The following is a 26,606-nucleotide window of genomic DNA, read 5'->3' on the forward strand; positions in this document are numbered from 1 at the left end:
TCTAGTTCAAATAAACATTTATTTTTAGATTGACTTGGTTAATATACTAAATGTATTAAAATGATGTATTATTTTTTAGAAGAACTTTTATACAAATCTGATTCTTGTAGCATTTTAATCATCCTCATCTTCCTCTTCTTCTTCCTCTATCTCATCCATTTCCTCAGCTGCAGCCAAAGCTTCTTCCTGTGCAGCCTTGAGTGCCTGCTCCTCTTCCACAGTAGGGTCATTCATTTCAGTGATTTCTGGCCCACTTGGGTACTCTGTCTGCACTGGTGGGGGCATCGAGGGTGAGTAGTTATCTGGACTGTATTTGTGACCCCACCCCAGATAGATATTATCAAATTTCCTGAGGGAAAAAAGCAAGAGATCACACAACTTCCTGGCAAAAAACCCCTGAGGGCTCTGCCTATTAGGCTTCCCCACTTCACTGAACAAAAACCAATATGGGACATATTTTCTATAGCTAGCATATTCAATAATGGCATCTGCACTTAACTAATGTAAATAATGATGAATGTATCATGTGGCTATTAAAGATCTCATTGCACTTTTTTGCAAGAATAGGGGTGTTAAGCCTGAAGTTTTGGCCAAATACTAATTGGATAATTACATTCTATAAATCTGATTTCCACTACAGTTCCAGTGAAGATGGTATTCTTCACTTCTTGCCCTAAATTATTGTTATTTTTGCTGTGCACTGTTAAATGGCCTCCATGATCAACTCTCGAGGTGGCTACATTTTAGTAGTGGGAGAAGTCAGTGGATTAAAAATCACCAAAACAAACATTTCAACTGAATGAATTAAATAGGTTTCTGTGATTAACCAGTTTAAGATGGAATAGGAGTGAATATTGTGAGATACCAAGGTTAACCAGTCTAGCTATATAAGTATGAGCTACCTACTTGCCGATAGCATAGGAGTACGCTCCAGGCCACAGGTTGGACTGAAGGACTGCAATGGCATATTGAGGAACCAGGTTTGTGGATAACTGAGATGTCCAAGGAGGAATGTTCTGAATTTCTGCCAAAAAAACCAACAACACACACTTACGTGAATTACCTGACTCATGAACATCTATGAAATATTTGGTAGTTAGGTAGAGGACAGGATTTCGTCTCTATACAGTTGTTCTCAAAACCCAAGCAATTGATGTATCCTAAAAAGGGATTTTAAAATGGATGTTAAAGGAGTTGATAGACAAGGGGCAAGAGCTTTAAATATTGTGGAAGCCTTGTAATATAAAGTCTGGTGTGGAGTCACTGGTTGATAGTCACAGAGTTATTAATTCAAGGGTGTAGTAAGAAGAACAGGAGAAAAGAAGGTTACACACACAGCTCCTGAAATTCAGTGGTACTTAATTCAATACCAGTTCCCCAGGCAAAGAACACTGTGGACCCCATACTGATAAATTTGGGAGACCCAGATCCAAATAATACAAAGACATGACCTTAATCTAAGAATGGACTGGTTGTACCATTGTCCATGACTTGCTGCAGTATTGTGCTCTAGGATCTAAACTTTTATGTAATTTTTTTTCTAGCATAAGATAATGACGAAAACATCAACTCAATGTAACTGATGCAGTGTTGTCTTCCTGAACCTGCAGAGAACCTGAGACAGTAGCTCTGAGGGGTGAAATTCCCTCTTTCCTCTCAATGTGGAGGAAGCTTGGAATTTCTTCAAATCAACTTTACAAAAAACTATCTGAAATTTGTACCCCAAGCAAGGGGAAAAACTTGTAGGGAAAGGCTTCAGACTCAGCTTGATGAAGAACCACCTCAAAAAGGTTATTAGGAATAAGTAGGGAGTCTACAGATAATGGAAAAAGGGATTGATATGCCATGGAAGCTACATCATGGAGGTTAGAAAATGTAGGAATAAAGTCAGAATTGCTAAAAGTCAAGCTGAATTAGCTCTTTACAAGGAAATTAAAACAAATAATAAGAGGTTTTTTTAGTTATATAAATAAAAAAAGAATAAGGAAGGATGAAGTTTGGCCGCTATGCAGTGTGGACGGAAAGGAGATTAAAGACAGTCTAGGTATGGCCCAAAAACTAAATGAATACTTTGCCTCAGTTTTCAATAACAATAATAACATAGAATGTGTGCATGAAGGCAGTAAGGCTGATGGAAATCACTGTCTCGAAATGGAAATTACCACACCTGAGGTGGAAGAAAAACTTAAAGATCTAAATGCAGTCAAATTGAGGTGACAGGAAAATTTCCATCCTAGTATACTGAAAGCACTGGCACATGAGATTTTCATTCTGGTAGGGAAGGTCTTTTAAAATATCTATATATTTGGGGGTAGTACCACATGACTGGAGAACAGCTAACTACATACCTATATTTAAGAAAGGGGGAAAAAAGTGATATGTGAAATTACAGACCTGTTAATCTAACCTCAGTAGTAAGCAAGGTTTTAGTACAAATTTGTGAATGAAAGAATAATTACATTCACATGCATATATGATAAAGGGGATGTAGTGCAACATGGGTGTGACAGTCTGTACCCCAACGCAGTGCCCTGTAAACCCCATATTCATCATTTGTATATAACTGTGATATGGCATATAAAGCAAGCCATATGAGGTATCACGGGAAAGGTTACGATCTGCCGAAAGTCATTGTTCTGTCTAAATATGTATATCATTAGTGCATATGAAGTTATGAGATTGTGTTGTATGGCTGTCACTAAAACATGCTGCAAGTTGGGAAGCACCCAGATACTAGCTCCCCAAAGACAATAACCAGAGGGATAACCAACGCCCCAATAACCATCAGCAGCCATTGTCCAGCAAGGGAGCTACAATTCAAAGACTCACCTGCTTAAGGCCAAACCAGGGGAATTGCTCAACCTTGCCTGGTGACTCAGCAATGCCCACCAGACATGCCTGGACTTAGACCAATCTTATTCAATATTTTTATTAATGTTCTTGGCACAAAAAGTAGCAGTGTGCTAATGAAATTTACTCATGATACAGAGTTGGGAAGCATTGTCAATACAGAGGAGGATCAGAATATTATATAGGAAGATCTGGATGACCTTGAAGACTAGTGTAACAGAAATGGGATGAAATTCAATAATATAAGGTGTAAGATCATGCACTTATGGTCTAATAATAAGGATTTCTGCTACAAGCTGGGGGCTCAGAGGAGGAGAGAAACCTGGATGTGTGGGCCATTCACAGGATGACTATAAGTTAATGGGGCTGTGAGAAACACAAATACGATCCTAGAATGTATTAGGCGAGGTATTTCCAGTAGAGATAGAAACAGATTAATGGCATTGTACAAGGCATTGGTAAGACCTCATTTGGAAAACTGTTTACAGGTCTGATGACCCATGTTCAAAAAAGCAGAATGTAAACTGGAACAGGTGCAGAGAAGAGCTACTAGAAAGATCATGGGAATTGAGGGCCTATTTTATGAGACTGGAAGAGCTTGGCTTTTTAAGTCTAGCGAAACAAAGGCTGAGAGGGTATAATGATTGCTCTCTGCAAATAAATTAGGGGGGTAAATACCAGGAAGGGTGAAGATCTATTTAAAATAAAGGACAATGCTGGCACAAGAACAAATGGATATAAACTGGCCGTAGACAAATTCAGGCAGGAAATTATGAGATTTCTAGCCATCAGAGGGGTGAGATTCTGGAACAACCTCTGAATAGGAGTTGTGGGGGCCATGGGCGCTGACTTCCCCTCTTTCCCCTGGGTGCTTGACCACCCCCCTGTCTCCGCCCCCACTCCACCCCTTCCATGAGGCCCTGCCCCACATCTTCCCACCCTGCACAGCCCCCATTCCAACCCCTTCCCCAAAGTCCCTGCCCCAACTCTGCCCCCTCCCTGCCCCTATTCCAACTCCTTCAACAAATCCCCACCCCGGCCCTGCCTCCTCCCCTGAGCACGCCACGTTCCTGCTCCTCCCCATCCCTCCTGGAGCGTGCTAATGCTGCCAACAGCTGTTTGGCGGTGGCTGGATGGGAAGCATTGGGGTGTAAGCGGAGAAGCGGGGACGCGACGCGCTCAGGGTGGGAGAAGGAGGAGGTGGGGCAAGGGGTGAGGAGAGATTGGCTGCCGGTGGGTGTGGAGCACCCACTAATTTTTCTCCGTGGGTGCTCCAGCCCCAAAGTCAGTGCCTACGGTGGGGGCAAACAATTTAATTAGTTTTAAAAGGGAGCTGGACAAATTTATGAATGCAGTTGTATGACAGAGTTGCTTGTCATAGTAGGGAGTAGGGCTCAGAGCCCTGGGACTCACTTTTAGTTTATGTCTTTTGTTCCTAAAGCAGGGGTGAAATGGGGTATATGAACCCCACACTGAGCATAGAAAGAAGTGGGAGGAGAGCTTTTCAGGTTTACAGGCAAGCAGCTTGAGCACACCCCGTGCAGTTGCCATCATAGAATATTAGGGTTGGAAGGGACCTCAGGAGATCATCTTGTCCAACCCCCTGCTCAAAGTAGGACCAATCCCCAATTTTTGCTGCAGATCCCTAAACGGCCCCCTCAAGGATTGAACTCACAACCCTGGGTTTAGCAGGCCAATGCTCAGACCACTGAGCTATCCCTCCCCCCATCGCTGCCAATCATGGAGGCAGGCACCCAAAGTTGCAGCCCACAGAAGAAACAAGGACTGCTATAAAGGGAAGAGTACAGAGAAGGAAGAGGAGGCAGAGGGCCCTGGGGCAGCACAGGGGTAATGCCCCTGCACCAGACTGCCTCCACAAACACAGCCAAGAGACTGAAGCAGACTGCTAGACTCAATTAGAGATGAAGGTCCAAGAACTGCCCTGACTGGGGGCAAACTGAGGGGGGCCAGAGAGAAGCAGCAGAGACCCCTGAAAAGAGCACACCAGGAAGTGGTGATAAGGGTCAAAAGTAGGGCTGTCGATTAATTGCAGTTAACTCATGTGATTAACTGAAAAAATAATCATAATTAAAAAAATTAATAATGATTAATTGCAGTTTTTAATCACACTGTTAAACAATACAATACCAATTAAAATTTATTAAATATTTTGGATGTTTTTCTACATTTTCATATATATTGTATTCTGTGTTGTAGTTGAAATCAAAGTTATATTATTTTTTATGACAAATATTTGCAATGTAAAACTGATAAACAAAAGAAATAGTATTTTTCAGTTCACGTTATACAAGCACTGTAGTGCAATCTCTTTGCTGTGAAAGTGCAATTTACAAATGTAGATTATTTTTGTTACATAACTGCACTCAAAAACAAAACAATGTAAAACTTCATAGTCTACAAGTCCACTCAGCCCTACTTCTTGTTCAGCCAATTGCTAAGACAAACAAGTTTGTTTACATTTGCAGGAGATAATGCTGCCCTCTTATTTACAATGTCACCAGAAAGTGAGGCATTTGCATAGCTCTTTTGTAGCTGTGATTACAAGGTATTTACATGCCAGATATGCTAAACATTCGTATGCCCCTTCATGCTTCAGCCACCATTCCAGAGGCCATGATTCCATGCTGATGATGCTTGTTAAAAATATAATGTGTTAATTAAATTTGTGACTGAACTCCTTGGGGGGAGAATTGTATGTACCCTGCACTGTTTTACCTGAACTCTGCTATATATTTCATATTATAGCACTCTCAGATGGTAACCCAGCATATGTTGTTCATTTCTTAAAATGAACACTTTCACTGCAGATTTCACAAAACTCAGAGAAGGTACCAATGTAAGATTTCTAAAGATAACTACAGCACTCAACCCAAGGTTTAAGAATCTGAAGTGCCTTCCAAAATCTGAGAGGGACGAGGTGTGGAACATGCTTTCAGAAGTCTTAAAAGATCAACACTCCGATGCAGAAACTACAGAACCTGAACCACCAACAAATAAAATCAACCTTTTGCTGGTGGCATCTGACTCAGATAATAAAAATTAATATGCGTCAGTCTGCACTGCTCTGGATAGTTATCGAGCAGAACCCATCATCAGCATGGACGCATGTCCTCTGGAATGGTGGTTGAAGCATGAAGGGACATATGAATCTTTAGCACATCTGGCACGTAAATATCTTGTGACGCTGGATACAACAGAGCCATGCAAAAGCTTGTTCTTACTTTCAGGGGACATTGTAAACATGAAGCGGGCAGCATTATCTCCTGCAAATGTAAACAAACTTGTTTGTCTGAGCGATTGGCTGAACGAGAAGTAGAACTGCGTGGACTTGCAGGGTCTAAAATTTTACATTGTTTTATTTTTGAATCCAGTTTTTTTGTACATAGTTCTACATTTGTAAGTTCAACTTTCATAATAAAGAGATTGCACTGCAGTACTTGTATTAGGTGAATTGAAAAATACTATTTCTTTTGTTTTTTTACAATGTAAATACTTGTAATCAAAAATAAATATAATATGAGCACTGTACACTTTGTATTCTGTGTTGTAATTGAAATCAATGTATTTGAAAATGTAGGAAATATCCAAAAATATTTAAATAAATGGTATTCTACTATTGTTTAACAGTGCGATTAATCACAATTAATTTTTTTAATCACTCGACAGCCCTAATCAAAAGGGATTCCCCCTACCCGGTGTATTTTGGGAGGGTTTTTTAATCTCCTTTCTCTGAAGTATTAGGGATGGCCACAGCTGGAGATGTGACATGGGTGGGGGGGCACTGAGCATTCTCTCTCTCAGGTGCTGGGCTGGCTAGTTCTTGCTCACATGCTGAGGGTCCATCTGATTGCCATATGTGGGGTCAGGAACAAATTTTCTACCAGATCAGATTGACTGTGACCTTGGGAGTTTTTTGGCAGCATGTGCGTGTGGGTCACTTGCCAGGATTATCTGGATATATCTCACTTAATCATTTTCCTGCCATAGGTCCTCCTAGTCTCTGCCTGTGGCACATAGTAGTCTAGTCTCCTGTAGGTTATACTATATTGGTCGCATTTCAGATGCTGCGTTTAGTATGTGAATCCTGGCTGGGGTTGGTGCCCTGTGGTATAAAGGAGGGAAGACAAGTGATCCCTTCTGGCCTTAAACTCTATAGCTCTAGTGGAATTGTTAACTCTGAAACCTAATGGTGACATGTCATAAATATAAAGGGAAGGGTAAACCCCTTTGAAATCCCTCCTGGCCAGGGGAAAGCTCCTCTCACCTGTAAAGGGTTAAGAAGCTAAAGGTAACCTTGCTGGCACCTGACCAAAATGACCAATGAGGAGACAAGATACTTTCAAAAGCTGGGAGGAGGGAGAGAAACAAAGGGTCTGTGTCTGTCTGTATGCTGGTTTCTGCCAGGGATAGACCAGGAATGGAGCCTTAGAACTTTTAGTAAGTAATCTAGCTAGGTATGTGTTTAGATTATGATTTCTTTAAATGGCTGAGAAAAGAATTGTGCTGAATAGAATAACTATTTCTGTCTGTGTATCTTTTTTGTAACTTAAGGTTTTGCCTAGAGGGGTTCTCTATGTTTTTGAATCTAATTACCCTGTAAGATATCTACCATCCTGATTTTACAGGGGGGATTTCTTTATTTCTATTTACTTCTATTTTTTATTAAAAAAAGTCTTCTTGTAAAACACTGAATGCTTTTTCATTGTTCTCAAATCCAAGGGTTTGGGTCTGTGGTCACCTATGCAAATTGGTGAGGCTTTTAATCCAACATTTCCCAGGAAAGGGGGGGTGCAAGTGTTGGGAGGATTGTTCATTGTTCTTAAGATCCAAGGGTCTGGGTCTGTAGTCACCTAGGCAAATTGGTGAGGCTTTTTACCAAACCTTGTCCAGGAAGTGGGGTGCAAGGTTTTGGGAAGTATTTTGGGGGGAAGGACGCGTCCAAACAGCTCTTCCCCAGTAACCAGTATTAGTTTGGTGGTGGTAGCGGCCAGTCCAAGGATAATGGGTGTAATATTTTGTACCTTGGGGAAGTTTTGACCTAAGCTGGTAAAGATAAGCTTAGGAGGTTTTTCATGCAGGTCCCCACATCTGTACCCTAGAGTTCAGAGTGGGGGAGGAACCTTGACATGACAGTTTAAATGTCAACACTGATAACTATTTCCCTGTTGATCATGTTAGGAGAAACATACAGTTAATGTGATTATCTCACAATCCCAAGCTAACTCCAGGGACCCAAAACTCTAGAATGTTTATTAGAGAGCTGCTAAAAACTCCAGATGGATGTTCACTGTAAAAAAAAGATCAAGGATTCAAAGAAGTCTGAGTGGCCTGTACCTGCATCTTCAGAGAGTGGAGTCAGAAGAGGGGGTCCCACTTCTGGCCGTGGTTCATCTGGCTCTTCTGCTTTTTCCTCTTCCTCACCTTCTTCTTCTTCTTCCTCTGACTTTTGAGAGGGGTTAATCCAGGAACAGCGACCCTACAATTGACGTACCAAGAGTTATAAAACAGGTGCAGCAATCTTTGAAATGCTGTGATGTGAGTTAAAACATTCAGTTCAGAAGCACTACGGTGCCTAAACACCATGGTGATGGGTGGCATATAAAAAGAAAAATAGATAAATAGATGACATACAAGTATACTTGGCAGAGGTCTCCAGGCATCCCTTATTCAATTAGCTGCTTCAGAATTCATTCCCTTATACTTCAGTCATCAGATTTCAATCTGCTTTAGAGTTCTCAATTTTTTAAAAAGGTGCACTTAGTGTTCGTGAAAGATTCTGGACTTAAACCGAAAGACTAAAATTCTATATTCATTCATAGCTAGATGGTGTTGGTAGGCAGAGCCCAGCAAGGGCTTCACCACCCCAGGGGCTTCTTTAGGAGGCACCATGCATCAAAGACACACCTTGGAGGCACAATTCGCTCCCTGCTTCCACCTTCCTCCAGTGAAGGGATAATAATTTGCTGCTGGCCTATACCAGCAGCAAATTATAATACCTTCTGGCCCAGCTGTGCTGTATTACCCATCCCTCCCTGCATAGGGGCATGAAGTAAGCAGACACATAGCACCCACATACTCCTGCATTTCTGGACCTACGGTCCAGGTTGCCTGCACAACTGAGTAAGGAGTGTTACTTCTCCATCCTCCCCTGTGGAGGCATGTTGTCCAAATTATAATCCAGAGCAGAGAAAGCATAGGCAGCAATCATGTCTGTATCTCCACACTGTTTTGCCAGAGTGCCTCAATCCTGACCAGGAGGGACTATTTTCTATGGATGAGAGGATGGTTCATCTATGGATGGGTCCAGTCAATCCTTGGCCTTGTTGCTGATACTGCCAACTGTGATGGTACTATTCCACTGTGAATACAAGTGGCAGAATTGATTAATAAAGTGGAACTTGATTAATAAAGAATTCAAGGAAGGTAATGTAATTAATGCCAATCAGCATAGGATTATGAAAAACAGATCCTGTCAAACTAACTTGATATGTTTTTTGAAAAGATTACAAGTTTGGCTAAAAAAGGTAATAGTGTTGATGTAATACATTTATGTAAGGAGTTTGGTTTGGTACTGCACGACATTTTGATAGAAAGACTGTATGATACAAAATGAATATGACACACACTAAATGGATTAAAAGTTGGCTTACTGACAGGTCACAAAATCTAACTGTAAACAGGGAATCTTCATCAAGCAGGGGAGTGCAGGGATTGGTTCTTGGCCCTACACTATTTAACATTTTTAATCAGTGACCTGGAAGAAAATATAAAATCATCATGGATAAAGTTTGCACAAAAATTGGGAGAATGGCAAATAATGAAGAGGAAAGGTCACTGATAAGAGCAATCCAGATTTCTTGGTGAGCTGGGAGCAAGCAAACAATATGCATTTTAATATGACTAAATGTAAATGTATACATCTAGGAAAAAGGAACATATACTTACAGGATGGGAGAAACTATCTTTGGAAGCAGTGACTCTGAAAAAGATTTGGGGATCATCGTGGATAATCAGATGAACAAAAGCTCCCAGTGTGACACTGTCACCGAGAGGGCTAATGTAAACCTTGGATGCATAAACAGAGGAATCTCAAGCAAAAGTAGAGAGGTTGTTTTACCTCTGTATTTGACGCTGGTGTGACCACTGCTGAAATATTATGTCTAGTTCTGGTGTCCACAGTTCAAGAATGATGTTGATAAATTGGAGAGGGTTCAAAAAAGAACCACAAGAATGATTAAGGATTAGAAAACATGCCTTATCGTAGTAGACTTAAGGAGCTCAATTTAGCTGAACAAAGAGAAAGTTAAGAGGTGACTTGATCAGTCTATAAGTACTATATGGGCAACAAATATTTGATAACAGGTTCTTCAATATAGCAAAGGAATCACACAATGCAGTGGCTGAAAGTTGAAGCTAGACTACTTCAGACTGGAAATAAGGTGTAAATTGTTATCAGTGAAGGTAATTATCCATCAGAAAAATTTACCAAATGTCATGGTGGATTCTCTGTCATGGGGAATTTTTTTAAAATCAAGATTGGATGTTTTTCTAAAAGATATCCTCTAAGAATTACTTTGGGAAATTCTATGATCTGTGTTATACGGGGAGGAGGGGCTGACCAGATGATCAGAACAGTTCCTTCTGGCCTTGGAAATATGAATCTGTCCATTATTTTGCATAGGTTACTTGTTATGTCTGGCCAACAGCTGAAAAGAACAACTCAAAATGTCCTTAAGATTTTAAATATCTATTGATTTTATATTTAAAGCCATCATTCTGTTGCCAAGAAATAAAGAAACAAATATTCACCAATACTCAATGTCTGACTCTATAGTATTATTGTTGGGCTGCTAGAGGGCAGTCAGTCACCCAGCAAAGAAAGATCAAGTTAACAAATACTCTTCCCAGACCTGTGTTGACATTATTAATGCTGCTAACTTTTAACAAGGAAATAAACACCATGTCACACACAGCTTTTCCTTCAGAAGAAACAAAGGGACCACATTAACAGAGTTAAGTGTTATTTTCAAGCTTCTGTAATGGCATTACTTACAGTGTAAACATCAAAAATTCAACTGGAGAAAATATTGGACAGTGTTCCCTTTATGTACAGTTATGAACAGCCTACATTGGTATTAGCACTCTAGCTAGTAAGGCATACCTAGTCATTGCCAAGTCAGGAAAGAAACTGTCTTGGCCTTTCAAGAAACAGAAACTAGACAGAAAGGATCAAAGTCCACCAATGCTCAACCCCATATTATCACAGGAAATTGATTATTGAGGGATACACTCCCTTATCCCAACAGGTTATTCCTGCACATTTATCCAGAGGAAGGTATGCAACTTCCCCCCACTCCCTGCAAAAAAACCCCACAACCCTAGAAAGTTGCTGCCAATATGCATTAGGATATTGCAATAGGAGACAATTCTAGCTCAGCCCCAAATGTGGTGAACAGTTCACTCTATGCAGATTACTTTCTGAGATACCATTGATAACCATGTAATTGGTATCCAAGATCAATACTGATTACATAGAGCATTACCTGCATTAGAATATTCTGTACATGGTGCACCCAGTTGGAAATGGAATCCACAAGTTCCATCACACTAATGGTCTCAAAGTCAGGATTTTCTTCATATGTGTCTCTTCCTCCTCCCCCCTCCTCCTCTTCATCCCCTTCCTCCTCTCCAAACTGGTAGAACCCCAGTGGGCTGATCTGGGTCCCTGCTGAGATCCGAGCGATCTGTGCACGCAGGTAATTGGCCTCATTCCCTGGGAAAGGTGGATAGCTCACAATAGGAGCATCCAGCCTTCCAGTAAAGAACTTCTTGATTTTCCTGGAAGCCACAATTTGCGCTGGTGTCACTGGAGGTAACTTCACCCAGGGTTTGCCTGGCTCATTACAGACAAAATAGATAAACTTATTGGTGCCAGTCCGGTTTTCTTCTTTTGGGACCACTGGTGGGGGTTTATAGGTGGACTTTGGTGGCTCATCTTCTTCTTTCTCTTCATCTTCTTCTTCATCTTTGTCCTCACTCCCCTCTTTCCCCCCCTCCTCAATCACTTCTTCCTCCTCTATCTCCTCCTCCTCTTCCCCCTCACGGTACTCCACTTCAGCCACGATATAGTTCATCTCCAGGCCCAAGATCTTGCCCCAGAAGCGACATGTCTGGATTGGCTGCATGCTAACGAGCTGCTTGAGGGCAAGGAATATATGGTAGTTTTCCTCCATGCTCAAGCCGACTCCAGCCTGTTCAAAATAGAAGGCTGTCTCCATCACATTGGGTAGAGGGCTATCTGTCTAGGGAAGAAATTGCCGGAGTTAAAGCTGAGGTATAAATAAAGGTATTTTTAAAAGGTTAAGTATATTACTCACTAAAAGTAATACTTAGCATTTATATATTGTCTTTCATCCTTTCAAAGTGCTTTATAAACATTAATTAACTAAGCCTCACAACATCCCCTGAGGAAGATAATAATATACCATTTAACAGAAGGAGAAATCGAGGCAGAGAGCTTAAACAATATGGAGCTTTCAGGTAGCAGAGTCTGGAAAAGAATCCAAGATTCCAAACTCCCAGTGCTCTCTTAACTACTTCAAAACATTCAGGGTCAGAACTAGTTACAGGTGGACAGTATGAGCAATCTATACAAGGGATCTCAGTGCTTGCACTCATATACTAGTACATCAATGCCACTAATTGGCTGGGAAGCCACCGATGACCAGGGACAGTGAGGCTATATTTCCTCATGTGCAAGACAGGTGCATTTTGCAAGAACAGAATAATCTTTTTACATACTCAGCTAATTTGGTTGGATTTCAAAAGCCTGAAGGAACCAGAGAAATTCCATATATAGCCAGCAATCCCTCCCAAATATTAGTGTCACTCTTTTGGATACCTGGATATAGAGGTATTCTAAGCATGCATTATTTAAGATTGACTATATTATATGTGGGATTTTCCAAATCATTCAGCATTGGAGTACTGCTCACTCAGAAATCAGTGGTAAACCTTCCATTGGCTTCAGTGGGAACAAGCCTTTCTGAAAAGTCTTCCTATGTCTTGCCATCTTTACCCCTTTACCATTTGGAGATTCATCCCCAGCCACCTACATCAGATAGAGGAGCAAAAAAAGTAAGACTGGAAGTTGTATACTGTATTATAGGGTGAATAGTTTGGTGGAGTGACTATTGGTTTATGTGGAATTTCTCTGACACCGTCAAGCTTTTAAGTATCAACCAATTAGGTTGAGGATATGAAAAATGCAATTTCTTCTTCCAAAATACATTGCTTTTTCTCACAAGGACATGTTACCACTTCGTTCTTGGCTATCGCTGACCTGAAGATGACTGGTACAGCATGGACAAGATGGCTTAATGTCTTTCTATCTTTAATGTTCAGTTGCAATGATTTACTTGTACATATAATGTTGACTTGCTATGAAGGTCAACTCCAAACAACTCGTATTTGCTTTCTCAACCTAGTGGTTCTACCTTTCACCATGTAGTGGTTCTAACTTTCACCACAGAGCTCTCTTAAAACCATTTGGGAACTTAATATTCAGCATATTAGAAGTAAGGGGACACAAAAAGTACCTTGCTGCTTTTATATGAAAAATACCTTTTCAGTTCTACACTTCAGTTCTTTAGGCCAAATGTCACCATAACTTTTTTCTAACTGGGACACGGACCAAAACTGCAACTGGAGTAAAAGGGAGTTAAAAATTCTCCATCCTTTGTCTCACAGTAGTGGCTGAACACAATGCTCTTAACCCTGTTCCCCATGCATCCCCATATGAATTTCATTTTAGGTAAAATAAATTAGTCAGTCTAGATTACGTAAGGAAAAGAGAATGCTGTAACTCTTCTTTTTCATCCCTCATTTCTAGAGGGACAAGAGGTGGAAGCCCCACTGAAGGGATCATTTAAGATTGTGAGGGGCAAAGCAGTGAAGATTAGAATATACTGTAGGGAAAAATCCTAACTTGCCAGGGGATGGGCAAGATAACCTCATGCCTTTTCCATCTTTAATCTCTGTTTCTACAACAGTCACTCACTATTTCCTCTTCTGGCTCTTGATCTCCTCCCTCTCCTGTCCCCTTGAGGAACAGAGCCTTATATTTCTCTGCCAGCTCATATGTTGGAAGCATTTCATGCTCATCACGGAGGGTGTCCATTTTTTTCTGGAACTGAGCCCATTTCACATCCTTACTGATATTCTCAATGATATCTACTGCATTTATAGGGCGTTCATCCAAGATCTTGGTCAGCATGTGAGCAAGATGATCATATCTGTCAAATCAAAAGAGATTGAAAACTCCAAGGAAGAATATTACTGCCCTACTATATCAAATACTCAGCATAGTTGGTTTCTTATGTCAAAGATAAAGGCATATGTCCTGGGATAACTCCTAATGTCCAGAGCCACCACTACAGTAATTAGCTCTAATATTGAAAATGTCAGCTGAGTGTTATGGAAATTAAGCCTGAGATATATACCTGGTAATATTCATAAGGAATAGCTTGTTTGTAGTACGTCTAATAACATGTTCATTTTCCATTTATAGCTTTTCCCACCATTTCTCCACTTACAGTTTGAAGCTGGATTTAGAACTCTTAATAGGGTCTATCTCCCTTTAATCAGGGGTGGGCAAACTTTTTGGCCCTAGGGCTACATCGGGGTTGCAAAACTGTATGGAGGGCCAGGTAGGGAAGGCTGTGCCTCCCCAAACAGCCTGGCCCCCGCCACCTCCCAATTCCCTCCCCCTTACTGCCCCCCTCAGAATCCCCCACCCATCCAACCCCCCTGCTCCTTGTCCCCTGACCGCCCCCTCCCGGGACCCCACGCCCCTAACCACCCCCCAGGACCCCACCCCTATCTAAGCTCCCCTGTTCCTTGTCCCCTGACCGCCCCGACCCCTATCCACACCCCTGCCCCCGACAGGCCTCCCGGGACCCCTGACCCATCCACTCCCCCCCACACTTCTTGTCCCCTAACTGCCCCCCCCAGAACCCACCACCTATCCAACCCTCCCTGCTCCCTGTCTCTTGATCGCCCTCCTCCCCAAACCTCCACCCCATCCGTCCGCCCCCTGTCCCCTGACTGCCCCCTGGGACCTCCTGCCCCCTTACCACACCTCTCAAAGTGGCAGGACAGGCTTGTTGGAAAGCCTGGGAGGTAGGTGGGCGGGAGCAAGCTGTGCTGCTCGCGCAGCAGAATGGCTGCGGGGAAGAGAGGACAGCGGGGGAGGGGCCAGGGGCTAGCCTCCCCGGCCAGGAGCTCAGGGGCCAGGCAGGATGGGCCCGTAGGCCGTAGTTTGCCTACCTCTGCTTTAATCCCTCTAAATTCCTTTTGGTAGGTCTGATCTTGAGTGCTGCTGAGAACCTATGACTACTACAAAAGGATTAACCCTTATGTCCTTGATTCTCCCCACATGCTTTCCCTTCCCTCCCCTCCTATACCTCCTTACCTCTTTGTCCTCTCCACTCACACTGTCTTCTCCTCCACTCATACCTCCTTCCCCTGCCCATGTTATTCCCCTCTTTTCACACTCACAAGTTCAGGCCAGACTTTGTGCTGCTCTTCATTAGATAGGCCTTTGCATTCTGGATTGCCAGTGCTCTAGGTTCAGGATCAGGTATTTCATCCTCATATGGGCTGTATCCTGGCTGATAAAGGCCATAGCCTGGTTCGTGTGGTTGATAAGGGCCATGTCCAGATACAAAAGGCTGATAGGGACCAAGCATAGGTTCTTGTTGCTGATAAAGGCTTCCTCTTGGTTCCTGTAGCTGATAGGGGTCTTGTCCCAGGGCATGTGGCTGGTATATGCTTCGTCTCGGCTCTTGTGATAAGGGTCCCACTTGACGGGCTTCATAGGCAGATTGTCCTGGTTGGTGAGGCTGATAGGGAGCTTGACCTGGTGTGGTATCCTGGCCCGGCTGGTGAGGTTGATAAGGGGCTTGTCCAGATTCATAAGGTTCATAAAGAGATTGTCCTGTTTGGGAGGGTTGGTAGGGGCCCTGGCCAGGTGGGGTCCCCTGACCAGGCTGGGTCGGCTGGTAAGGGCCCTGGCCGGGCTGGGTGGGCTGGTATGGCCCCTGGGCAGGTGGGGGCTCCTGGCCGGGCTCGGTGGGCTGGTAGGGGCCCTGGCCGGGCTGGGTGGGCTGGTAGGGCCCCTGGGCAGGTGGGGGCTCCTGGCCGGGCTCGGTGGGCTGGTAGGGGCCCTGGCCGGGCTGGGTGGGCTGGTAGGGCCCCTGGGCAGGTGGGGGCTCCTGGCCGGGCTCGGTGGGCTGGTAGGGCCCCTGGCCGGGTGGGTGGTCCTGGCCTAGCCGCTCGGAGCTCTGCTCCGAAGGGGGGGACCCCTGAACCTCGGGCGGGGGGTCTCCGGAGGGATCCGCCATGCCACTGGCTGCCGGCTGGGGCTATCGGTCCCTCAGCACCAGGGTCCCGCCGAGCCCCGCCGCCGCCGCCGCCGCCTGGACTCCCGGCTTCTCCTGTCTCCAAGCAACAGCTCCCAGCCCCAGAGCGGAGGCGCGGGCGGGGCGTTGCCACGGTAAACTCGACTCCGTTGCCAGGCTGACTTGATTGGGCGCCCGTGCAGCACGTGACTCCACTCGGCGCGGGAGCGGGGCGTGGCCGGGCTCCAGGGCGAGCCGGGCAGGCTGGCTGCCAGAGAGGGTGCGATGGCGGGGGCGGAGAATCCCAGCGCCAACTCCAGTCGCTGGTGCCCCCCCGTCTCCCCCGCGCGTCTTTGCGGGTTGCACCCACGCTGGGCTCGCTAGGGTGTGTGGTCTTGTGTTACAGTTTGTTTTTCAAGATGTACTGAGCATCTTTGGGGAGGGGTGGCCTTGATAATACAAGGCCAAAATGGCGGGAGGGCTAGCCCTGAAAAGTTGACAGCCTAAGAATGCGTATATAGGGACGTACACATACAGTCTGAGTTTGCGGAGATGTGGCCAAGCAGCACTTTGATCACGCCACTTCTCTGCTCTTGTGCGGTACCCCTTCCACTTGATCCCTGTCAAGTTGCCTAGCACAGTGTTTCCTAACGTGTGGGTTGTGCCCTCCTGAGGGTTACAAAGGACTAGCCTCAGGACATGAAATGATCTCTCAATTTGTCCACAGAGCCTCAGATTTCATTTTAAAAAAAGGCCTGGGCTACATGACCAAGTTGCATAAGTTTTACTTAAACTGAGTTTTAAATTGATTAAAACTGGTGCAAATGCCTGTTTAGATATTTCATTTTGGAAGTGGTTTATTTAGGTTTCTCTTAAATTGATCCCTAATTGGATTTAAAATAAAGGGGGGGGGGAGGACTTGTTTAAACCAAAATAAGAGTGTCCAAAGGGGGTCTGCACCAGTGTAAGTAAACTGATTTAAAAGCACACCTTAGAATCATAGAATATCAAAGTTGGAAGGGATCTCAGGAAGTCATCTAGTCCAGCCCCTGCTCAAAGCCTCAAATTAAACTAGTACAAGATTCTCATGTTAAAAGCCCTGAATCTCTAGCAGAGACTTGAACTGCACCATTCATTTTAATAGTGCTAATGAAGATACCAATATGATACATTAAATGTCAACATTGTTAACTATTTCACTGCTCATCAGTGTACGTACAAAAGACAGGAAGAATCTACATTTCTCAAAGGGGTGGCAGGGAGGGTGTTTCAAGCAAATGCCCCCAGGTTGTTGAAGAGGCAGACCAGGGCTACATTACAAACTTTTGCAGGCATAGCTATGTTGGTCAGGGGCATGAAAAGGGTTGATCCCTGCCTCTCTCACCTAGTGTAGATGTAGTTATACTGGCAAAACTGCATGTTTGCTGGGTGTAGCTTATTTTGCTGATGGGGGTGGGAGGGAAATAAGTTATACAAGCAAAAGCACAGTTTTGCCAGTATTACTGTGTCCACACTAGGAGCACTTTACTATACTATATACGAACCGGTGTCCTTTTCCTTTGCCTTTCATTTATCCACTACTACCCTCATAACCCAATCAGGTAAAAATTCTCACTACACATACCAGATACAGATGTTATCATCTGTAGGAGGAGAGCCTTCCTTGGGAGCGCCTTGTAAGATCTGGCAGAGCAGAGCTCTCCTCCTACAAACCTTATATACTAACTCAATTTAAAATTTGGATGTTCACTTAAAATAAATCCCCGGGAAATTTGTAATACGAAAAAGAGAGATCTGCCTCCCCATTAACCCACCATTTTTTTTCTGTTGAGTCCAGCTTATACCCAAAAAGGAATATGACACTTTCCTTTTTAAAAACATACACCTTTTTAAAAAGCCCGAGTGTTGCAACGTTTGGAAATAAATAGTTAAGAGATCCAGCTAGTTTCCCACGATCAAGTAACCTTCCATCACTTGTTCTTACCCCATCCATCCAAAGTCAACACGGCCTTCAAAACATTTGGAAACATATATCCAAAAGTAAACTCTTTGGGGGCAGGGACCATCTTGGTACAGTGTCTAGCATAATGAGGCCCTGATCTGGGATGGAGGCTCTGGGCACTACTGGAATTAAAATAATTATAATAAATAACAATATTTACTGGTTTCAGAGTAGCAGCCGTGTTAGTCTGTATGCGCAAAAATAACAGGAGTACTTGTGGCACCTTAGAGATTAACAAATTTATTAGGGAATAAGCTTTCGTGGGCTATTAACTGATTAGTAATATTTGTGAATATTAACTGATTAGTAGGAGATTACAAAATGTTATGTTTTATTAAGGGGATCTACTCCAATAATTTAGCCCTGAAGGAATTTTGATTTATCTGATCTTATACTTGTTACTGATCCAGGATAGCACATTAGTAGGGCCCTTCATTTTTAGTTTTAATTTTATTTAATTTTCCCCAGGAATTTATCGGTGTTTATTTCTACAACAAAAATGGGTGAAAATCGGTAGAAAAACTATTATTTTTTCTCGGTAAATATTGGGGTTTATTTTGGTGGATGGAAGGATGGGGAAAAAGTATTCAGTAGATTAATGTTTTGATGAATGGAATTCAATGTGGTTTGCTGCAAAACTAAAACAGAACTCAAAACACAATGCCATCTCTGAGTTTAATTAAACAATATATCAATAATCGCCAAATAAAACTTTTCATTTGAATAAACAGTAAACTGTTGAGACTTAGAACTGATCTGGTTTTGTTCAATATCTTCATTAATGATCTGGAGGATGGCATGGACTGCATCCTCAGTAAGTTTGCAGATGACACTAAACTGGGAGGAGTGGTAGATACGCTGAAGGGTAGGGATAGGATACAGAGGGACCTAGACAAATTAGAGGATTGGGCCAAAAGAAATCTGATGAGGTTCGACAAGGACAAGTGCAGAGTCCTGCACTTAGGACAGAAGAATCCCATGTACTGCTACAGACTAGGGACCAAGTGGCTAGGCAGGAGTTCTGCAGAAAAGGACCTAGGGGTTACAGTAGACGAGAAGCTGGATATGAGTCAACAGTGTGCCCTTGTTGCCAAGAAGGCCAATGGCATTTTGGGCTGTATAAGTAGGAGAATTGCCAGCAGATTGAAGGACGTGATCATTCCCCTCTATTTGGCATTGGTGAGGCCTCATCTGGAGTACTGTGTCCAGCTTTGGGCCCCACACTACAAGAAGGATGTGGATAAATTGGAGGGAGTCCAGCAGAGGGCAACAAAAATAATTAGGGGGCTGGAGCACATGACTTATGAGGAGAGGCTGAGGGAACTGGGATTGTTTAGTCTGCAGAAAAGAAGAATGAGGGGGGATTTGATAGCTGCTTTCAACTACCTGAAAGGGGATTCCAAAGAGGATGGATCTAGACTGTTCTCAGTGGCAGCAGATGACCGAACAAGGAGTAATGGTCTCAAGTTGCAGTGGGGGAGGTTTAGGTTGGTTATTAGGAAAAACTTTTTTCTCTAGGAGGGTGGTGAAACACTGGAATGCGTTACGTAGGGAGGTGGTGGAATCTCCTTCCTTAGAGGTTTTTAAGGTCAGGCTTGACAGAGCCCTGGCTGGGATGATTTAGTTGGGGATTGGTACTGCTTTGAGCAGGGGGTTGGACTAGATGACCTCCTTAGGTTCTTTCCAACCCTGATAATCTATGATTCTATGAACTATTAGCCTATAAATATTTACATTTAATAATTGGGCCACACCATTTGCAGCACATACAATCAACTTCATCCTTTTCTCCTGTTTTTTTTAACTTGCAAATACTTCCTTGTGTTCTGAAACATTCTGATACAGATTTTTATTTTCTTCCCATTTTAGTATGTCAAATCTTTAAAGCGTTATCTGCTAACAGCTTGAAATGTGTATGTGGTGGGTGTGAGATTCATCAGTGCATTCAGATGTGCATGCACTTCAGAGATTGTGTGTGCCTGTTTGTTGTGTGTATCTTCTAGACTGATACATATAGCCTTATTTCAACAGACAGCTTTGCATATACATGCAGACTAATATATTATCATAATACATAAATCTCATGCAATGTATTGTATTTTCCTAATGAAACAAGTACTTTTTAATATATTTGAATGAGACAAAATTAGGGTGAAAATCGGAAACAACTGAATAATACTTTTTGTAAAACCCAGTTTTTTCTGTAAAAATCAGTTTAAATTGAAAACAAAGGGACTTACACATTAGTGATGGAGGAATTCAACATTTTGAAGGAAAAGGTTATTTTTTCTGACACGGTGATTTTCTTTATTCATTCATTTATTGCTTTTTACAAAGATAGCGGTATGAAGGTGTTGAGAGATTTGGTACGTTAGAAATAGTACAGCTGGATATGGATTAATGGACAGAAAGCAGATGAAATGTTCAAAGTTCCATGATAAATACATAAGTACAGGCACAATTTTTCACATTGGAATCACTGCCACTTATCTGCCAAATTCTGTTCTCAGTCACAGTGACTTAAATTAGGACGTAATGCCATTAGGCCTGATTCTCTCCACATTTACATTAGTGTAACTCAAACTGGAGTAAGATATACTGGTGCAAGTTACTTTTTACTCCAGTGGAGAGTGTCAACAGTAGGGATTTATAGTAGTGCAAAGAAACCTATCGTAGACAAGGCCTGTAGTCTAGAAATGCTACTGTAACTCTAAAACTGTGCGCCCAATTTTAAACATGGACAAGTAGTTAGACACCCAAGTTGTCCCTTTTCGTGCTGAAATGGGCACTTAGTTGAGTAAGAAGGGGAACTTATGATTGTAGGAGCTGTTATGAGCATCTAGATGTGCAGTTTTGATGTTCTTTTTGGTTGTCCATGGTTGAAAATTGGGCTGTTTATTATTTGTGTATCATTGGTCCACACTAATATCTGCCACGTATAGGCACTTCACATATTTTTCACTTTTGGATGTGTGAAAATGTTAATATATTTGATAGTATGAAAACTCTGTGATACATAGCTAACTGGAATGCCTGTCTCTGTTTAGCTGCCCAAGGAACAGAGTTCTCACTTATTTGTTTGGTTTTCTGGTGAGATCTTCAAGCACTGTATATCGCCTTTCAATCATGAGCCATAATGCCAATGATCGTGTTAAAACATTTTGCGTCTTGAACATTGATGATACAAATATATTTTATCTTTCTGATGAAGACATCACAAGAATAAATCATCAACTGCTTGACTTTGATTTAATAAGGAATGTGTGACGTTAATTTTCCCTCATTGTTCTCAGCAGGTACAGCAGAAAATGCAGTTTAATCTTCCAAGCAGATTCAATCATCCTTCACTGGTGCTTTATCATACTCTTGCTATCAGACACCAACTGAGTGTGTTCTTTTTGGAGGAAGAAAAGATTGTTTTCTGAGAATCAGCTGGCTGTCAAAACTTTATATGATCCTGAATTAAAAACTGATCTACATTATACCAGATTGGGGGTGTATCAATGAAAATGACTTGTTTATATCAGTCCAACATGCTGTTATTATTATGCCTTAGTGCAGGGGTAGGCAACCTATGGCATGGGTTCCGAAGGCGGCACATGAGCTGATTTTCAGTGGCACTCACACTGCCCGGGTCCTGGCCATTGGTCCGGGGGGCTCTGCATTTTAATTTAATTTTAAATGAAGCTTCTTAAACATTTTAAAAACCTTACTTACTTTACATACAACAATAGTTTAGTTATATAGTATAGACTTATAGAAAGAGACCTTCTAAAAACGTGAAAGTGTATTACTGGCACGTAAAACCTTAAATTAGAGTGAATAAATGAAGACTTGGCACACCACTTCTGAAAAGTTGCTGACCCTTGCGTTAGTGTGAGCAATTGCATCTTAGCTTTAGACTTTCCCTGCAGAGCGGAAAAAGACTAATGCTGTCAAAATAGAGAGGGAGAGCCTGTTTAGTTCTGCAAATCTAATAATCAAAATCATTTTTATTATAGGAAAATAATAAGTGAAATATGCCTTTGAAGCCCTCTAGTGTGTTGTGTGATACAGTGCTAACTGTATGCAGAGTTCGTGTCACAGAAATAATTTCTTCTGTACCAAGTAAATGTCACTATAATGCAAAAATGAGCTAATTCCTCATTACATAATCTGAGTCAGAGTCAGTTATGATAATGGTCTAAAAGGGTCCAGACAAGATATACAACATTCTTTTTAGCTATGCTCTTCTCCCCTCGTACAACTATAAAATATGAAAAATTTACTTAAAGATGGTAAGATACATATGACTTATGTGCTTATGTTTTGGACTGTTTAGTGTTTGATCCTGTACCGTGGAAGTCAAGAAGAACTTTGTTTAGACTTCCATAGGTGCAGGATCAGACTTTTACCGATTATGAGCCCATTTCAACAGAGAACTTAACATGTTTTTAAATCCCACTAAAGTCAATGGGACATAATCATGTGCTTGACTTTAAGCATGCATTGAAATCATTTAGTGAATAGGGACCATGTGACATAGCATATAATGAAAGTACTGTAAATTAATTATAGCCTTTTCATTCTTTTATATATATTATTAATACTAAAGTAGTATCCAGAAATCCCACGTAGACAGAGGCCATTGTTCTAGGTACCGTAAAACATATGGAAGAAATGATCCTTGCTCCCGTGATTTTACGATCCAAGGCCCTGACCTTGCAAACATTTAAGCATGTGCCTAACTTTATTCATGTGAGTAGTCTTATTAATGTCAATAGGACTACTTGTGTGAGTAAAGTTATATTTGCCTAATTTTTTGCAGGATTTGGGCCACAGTAAGTGGGTGAAACAAGCAAGTGGAGGGGGTGAGGGAAAACAACCCCATCTCCTTCGCGGCTAAAGGTGACATAGGCAAAAAAGTGCCATGGGCAACTGCAGTTTTGGAATATCCCTAGAACAAGCTTTGGTGATAACTCTTTAAAGGGGTTAACTAAGTATTTTAGTTGATTCATTACCGTCACCATCAGTGAAAGTCACATGTCACTTAGGAGAGAAGAGCAGTACTACATATATATATATGAATGTCCTAGTACAGAGGTGGGCAAACTACGGCCCGCGGGACTGTCCTGCCTGGCTCTTGAGCTCCCGGCCGGGGAGGCTAGCCCCCGGCCCCTCCCACTCCCCCAGAGCCTCAGCTCACCACACCGCCAGTGCTCTGGGCAGCAGGGCTGTGAGCTCCTGCTGGGCAGCGTGGCTGGCTCCGGCCGGGCAGTGCGGCTGCCAGACATGCTGCTCTGAGCAGCGTGGTAAGGGGGCGGGGAGTGGGGGGATTGGATAAGGGGCGGAAGGTCCCAGGGGGCAGTCAGGGGACAGAGAGCAGGGGGTGGTTGAATGGGGTGGAAGTTCTGGGGGGACGGGGAACAGGGGGGTTGGATAGGTGTGGGAGTCTCGGGGAGTCTGTGAGGGGGCAGGGGTGTGGACAGGGGTTGGGGTAGTCAGGGGACAAGGAGCAGGGGAGGTTGGATAGGGCAGGGCATCCCAGGAATGCATCCGATGAAGTGAGCTGTAGCTCACGAAAGCTTATGAGCAAATAAATTGGTTAGTCTCTAAGGTGCCACAAGTCCTCCTTTTCTTTTAACTAGATAAGTGTCTACACTTAGAGCAATGCCGGGTAGAACATAGGCGCCGACTTCCCCTCTGCCTGGTGGGTGCTTGACGCGGCCCTGCCCCTGCCCTGCCTCTTTCTCGCGCTTGGAGTGGGGTGAGAGTGGGGAGAAGGAGACGAGGAGGGGGGAGCTTGGCTGCCGCTGAGTGCAGAGCACTCACTAATTTTTCCCCATGGGTGCTCCAGCCCTGGAGCACACACGGAGTCAGCGCCCATGAGGTAGAGTACACTTCAGCAACATATATTACTATAGCTCACTATTGAAGTGGTCTTCCACAGCTCTCTGAGCCAAATGGGCTCCGCGTTGAGCTCTTCTTACAGACTTGGTATCTGGCTGCTCAAAATCAGAAACTTTTGAAACTTTCCCCCACTTTGGACACGCAGGACACAGCAGGTATCTGTAACTATTGGGATTTTTTTTCCCTGAGGACCAAACTCATGAGCGGACAGAGCCAGTGACCTTTCAAATGACCAAAGGCACATTCAATGGTCATTCTGCATCTGCTGAGCTTGTAGTTGAAGTGCTCCTTGGTGCTGTCAAAGTCACTGGTATATGGCTTCATGAGCCATGTGAGTAAGGGGTAGGCTGGGTCTCTGTGACAGGCGTCGGTCGGTCCTCCGAGCCCCTAGGGGTGATGGAGAGCAATGGTCTCCGTGGCAGGCCTCGGCCCCACCTCCCGGGCATTGGGGAATTAGCGGGAAGGTGTGTCAGCAAGGGTCAGTAGCGCGCCCCTCCGGCCGGGGAGCGCCGGCAAGGGTCAGTAGCGCGCCCCTCCGGCCGGGGAGCGCCGGCAAGGGTCAGTAGCGCGCCCCTCCGGCCGGGGAGCGCCGGCAAGGGTCAGTAGCGCGCCCCTCCGGCCGGGGAGCGCCGGCAAGGGTCAGTAGCGCGCCCCTCCGGCCGGGGAGCGCCGGCAAGGGTCAGTAGCGCGCCCCTCCGGCCGGGGAGCGCCGGCAAGGGTCAGTAGCGCGCCCCTCCGGCCGGGGAGCGCCGGCAAGGGTCAGTAGCGCGCCCCTCCGGCCGGGGAGCGCCGGCAAGGGTCAGTAGCGCGCCCCTCCGGCCGGGGAGCGCCGGCAAGGGTCAGTAGCGCGCCCCTCCGGCCGGGGAGCGCCGGCAAGGGTCAGTAGCGCGCCCCTCCGGCCGGGGAGCGCCGGGGTAGGGGAACACAGGCCCACCCAACTCCACGGCATTCCAGCCCAGGGCCCTGACAGTGGCAGGAGGCAAAGGTCCCGCCGCTGGGTCAGCGGGGCAATCCGCACCGGCTGACCAAACACACCCACCCCACGGTGTAGTTGGGCCCCTGGGCTACTTCCTACCCGGTCTCTCTCAGGCGGGTCGCTCCGGTCCCTCCATCTCCTCCGGGTATTCCGCTGCGGGCAGCTCCGGATCCTCCATCTCCTCTGGGTATTCCGCTGCGGGCAGCTCCGGTTCCTCCGGGTATTCCGCTGCGGGCCACCCCTGCTCCCCCTCGGTATCGGACTCACGCTGGCCTGGGCTGCGGTCAGGCCCCTCCAGGTCCTCTGGGTACTCAGTGGCCAGCAGCTCTGGTTGCCACAGGCCTTCCTCCCGGTCAGGCTCCTCCTTGCCCAGGGCTTCGCCTGGGTCAGCAGCAGGATCGCAAGGGAGCAGCCTGTGTCTGTCTCCCTCCCTGGTGCTTTCCTCACTGGGCAGAGGGCCCTGCCCTTTGTACTTCCTGTCCCACCCTTCCCCCCTCCGGGGATTGGCGGAAGCTTGGCCTGGCCCCGCCCACTCAGGCTCAGAGGGTGGCTCTTTACCCTCTGGTTCGGAGGGGAGCCACCCTGGCTCCCTACAGTCTCCCAGTATCACTATTGGCATTTCAGCATCCCCAATAGTAATCCGCCAGTCTGGAAAGAAAGTCCCTTGCAACTTTCTGAACAGTCCTGTATTCTTAAAGACGCATGTGTCATACACCTTCCCATACCAGCCCACGTTGATGTCAGTAAAGCATTCCCGGTAATCCACCAGTGCTTATATTACCATAAAAAGTAGCCCTTTCTGTTGATATACTCTGTGACAAGGCGGTCTGATGCCAAAATATGGATATACATGCCATCTCTCGCTGCACCACAGTTAGGGAATCCCATTGCTGCAAAACCATCCAGTATCTCCTGCACACTACCCAGAGTCACAGTCCTTTGTAGCAGGATGTGACTAATGGTCCCGCACACTTGCATCACAACAGCCCCCACGGTGGATTTCCCAACTCCCAATTGATTCCCGACTGACAGGTAGCAATCTGGTGTTGCAAGTTTCCATGGAGCTATCACCACCCGCTTCTCCACTGTTAGTGCAGCTCTCATTTTGGTCTTACTGCACTGAAGGGCTGGAGCAAGCTCTGCACACAGATCCAAGAATGTGGCCTTGTGTATCTGAAAGTTCAGGACCTAGCCCACTGCATGTCATCCCAAACCCGCATGACAATGCAATCCCACCAGTCAGTACTAATTTCTCAGGCCCAGAACTGGCGCTTCACCATCTGCAGCTGCTCCATGAATGCTGCCAACAACTTTGAATTGTTTCTATGTCCTACAGCAACCTAGCCTCCAAGGACCTGGCATGTTCCCCACAGCTCCTCTGGCAGCTCTGAAAACACTACAGGATCAGGTGCCCCGTGCTCTCAATGCTCATCACAATAATGCAGAGCTGTGTATGAGCCATGCTTCT

General features: G+C 44.5%; 1 protein-coding gene across 2 annotated transcripts; it reads right to left on the reverse strand.

Moving 5' to 3' along the window:
* Nucleotides 1-16,370, reverse strand: LOC140910274 (radial spoke head protein 6 homolog A). 2 transcript variants are annotated; one of them, XM_073340814.2, is made up of 6 exons: nucleotides 15,430-16,370; nucleotides 13,931-14,165; nucleotides 11,415-12,173; nucleotides 8,206-8,347; nucleotides 907-1,024; nucleotides 1-349 (listed from the first exon to the last, which is right to left on the reverse strand). In XM_073340814.2, exons 1-6 carry the CDS (start codon nucleotides 16,272-16,274, stop codon nucleotides 115-117), a joined length of 2,334 nt encoding a protein of 777 aa, XP_073196915.2. In that variant the 5' UTR covers nucleotides 16,275-16,370; the 3' UTR covers nucleotides 1-114. The 2 variants fall into 2 exon arrangements, with proteins under 2 accessions (XP_073196915.2, XP_073196917.2); XM_073340816.2 differs by lacking the exon at nucleotides 907-1,024 and adding an exon at nucleotides 1,055-1,160 and having other exon boundaries at nucleotides 269-349.
* Between the last annotated feature and the right edge of the window lie 10,236 nt (nucleotides 16,371-26,606).

This window comes from Lepidochelys kempii, chromosome 4 (assembly GCF_965140285.1).
Source record: "Lepidochelys kempii isolate rLepKem1 chromosome 4, rLepKem1.hap1, whole genome shotgun sequence".
NCBI lineage: Eukaryota > Metazoa > Chordata > Testudines > Cheloniidae > Lepidochelys > Lepidochelys kempii.

Bases quoted from the DNA above. Each gene is read 5' to 3' on its own strand.
- LOC140910274 (XM_073340814.2), bottom strand. From the start codon at position 16,274: ATGGCGGATCCCTCCGGAGACCCCCCGCCCGAGGTTCAGGGGTCCCCC. The intron at 8,348-11,414 runs GTAATGCTCTAT...CGTCAATTGTAG, and splicing joins TACAGAATATTCTAATGCAG to GGTCGCTGTTCCTGGATTAA. The intron at 350-906 runs GTAGGTAGCTCA...TTTTTCCCTCAG, and splicing joins TACTCCTATGCTATCGGCAA to GAAATTTGATAATATCTATC.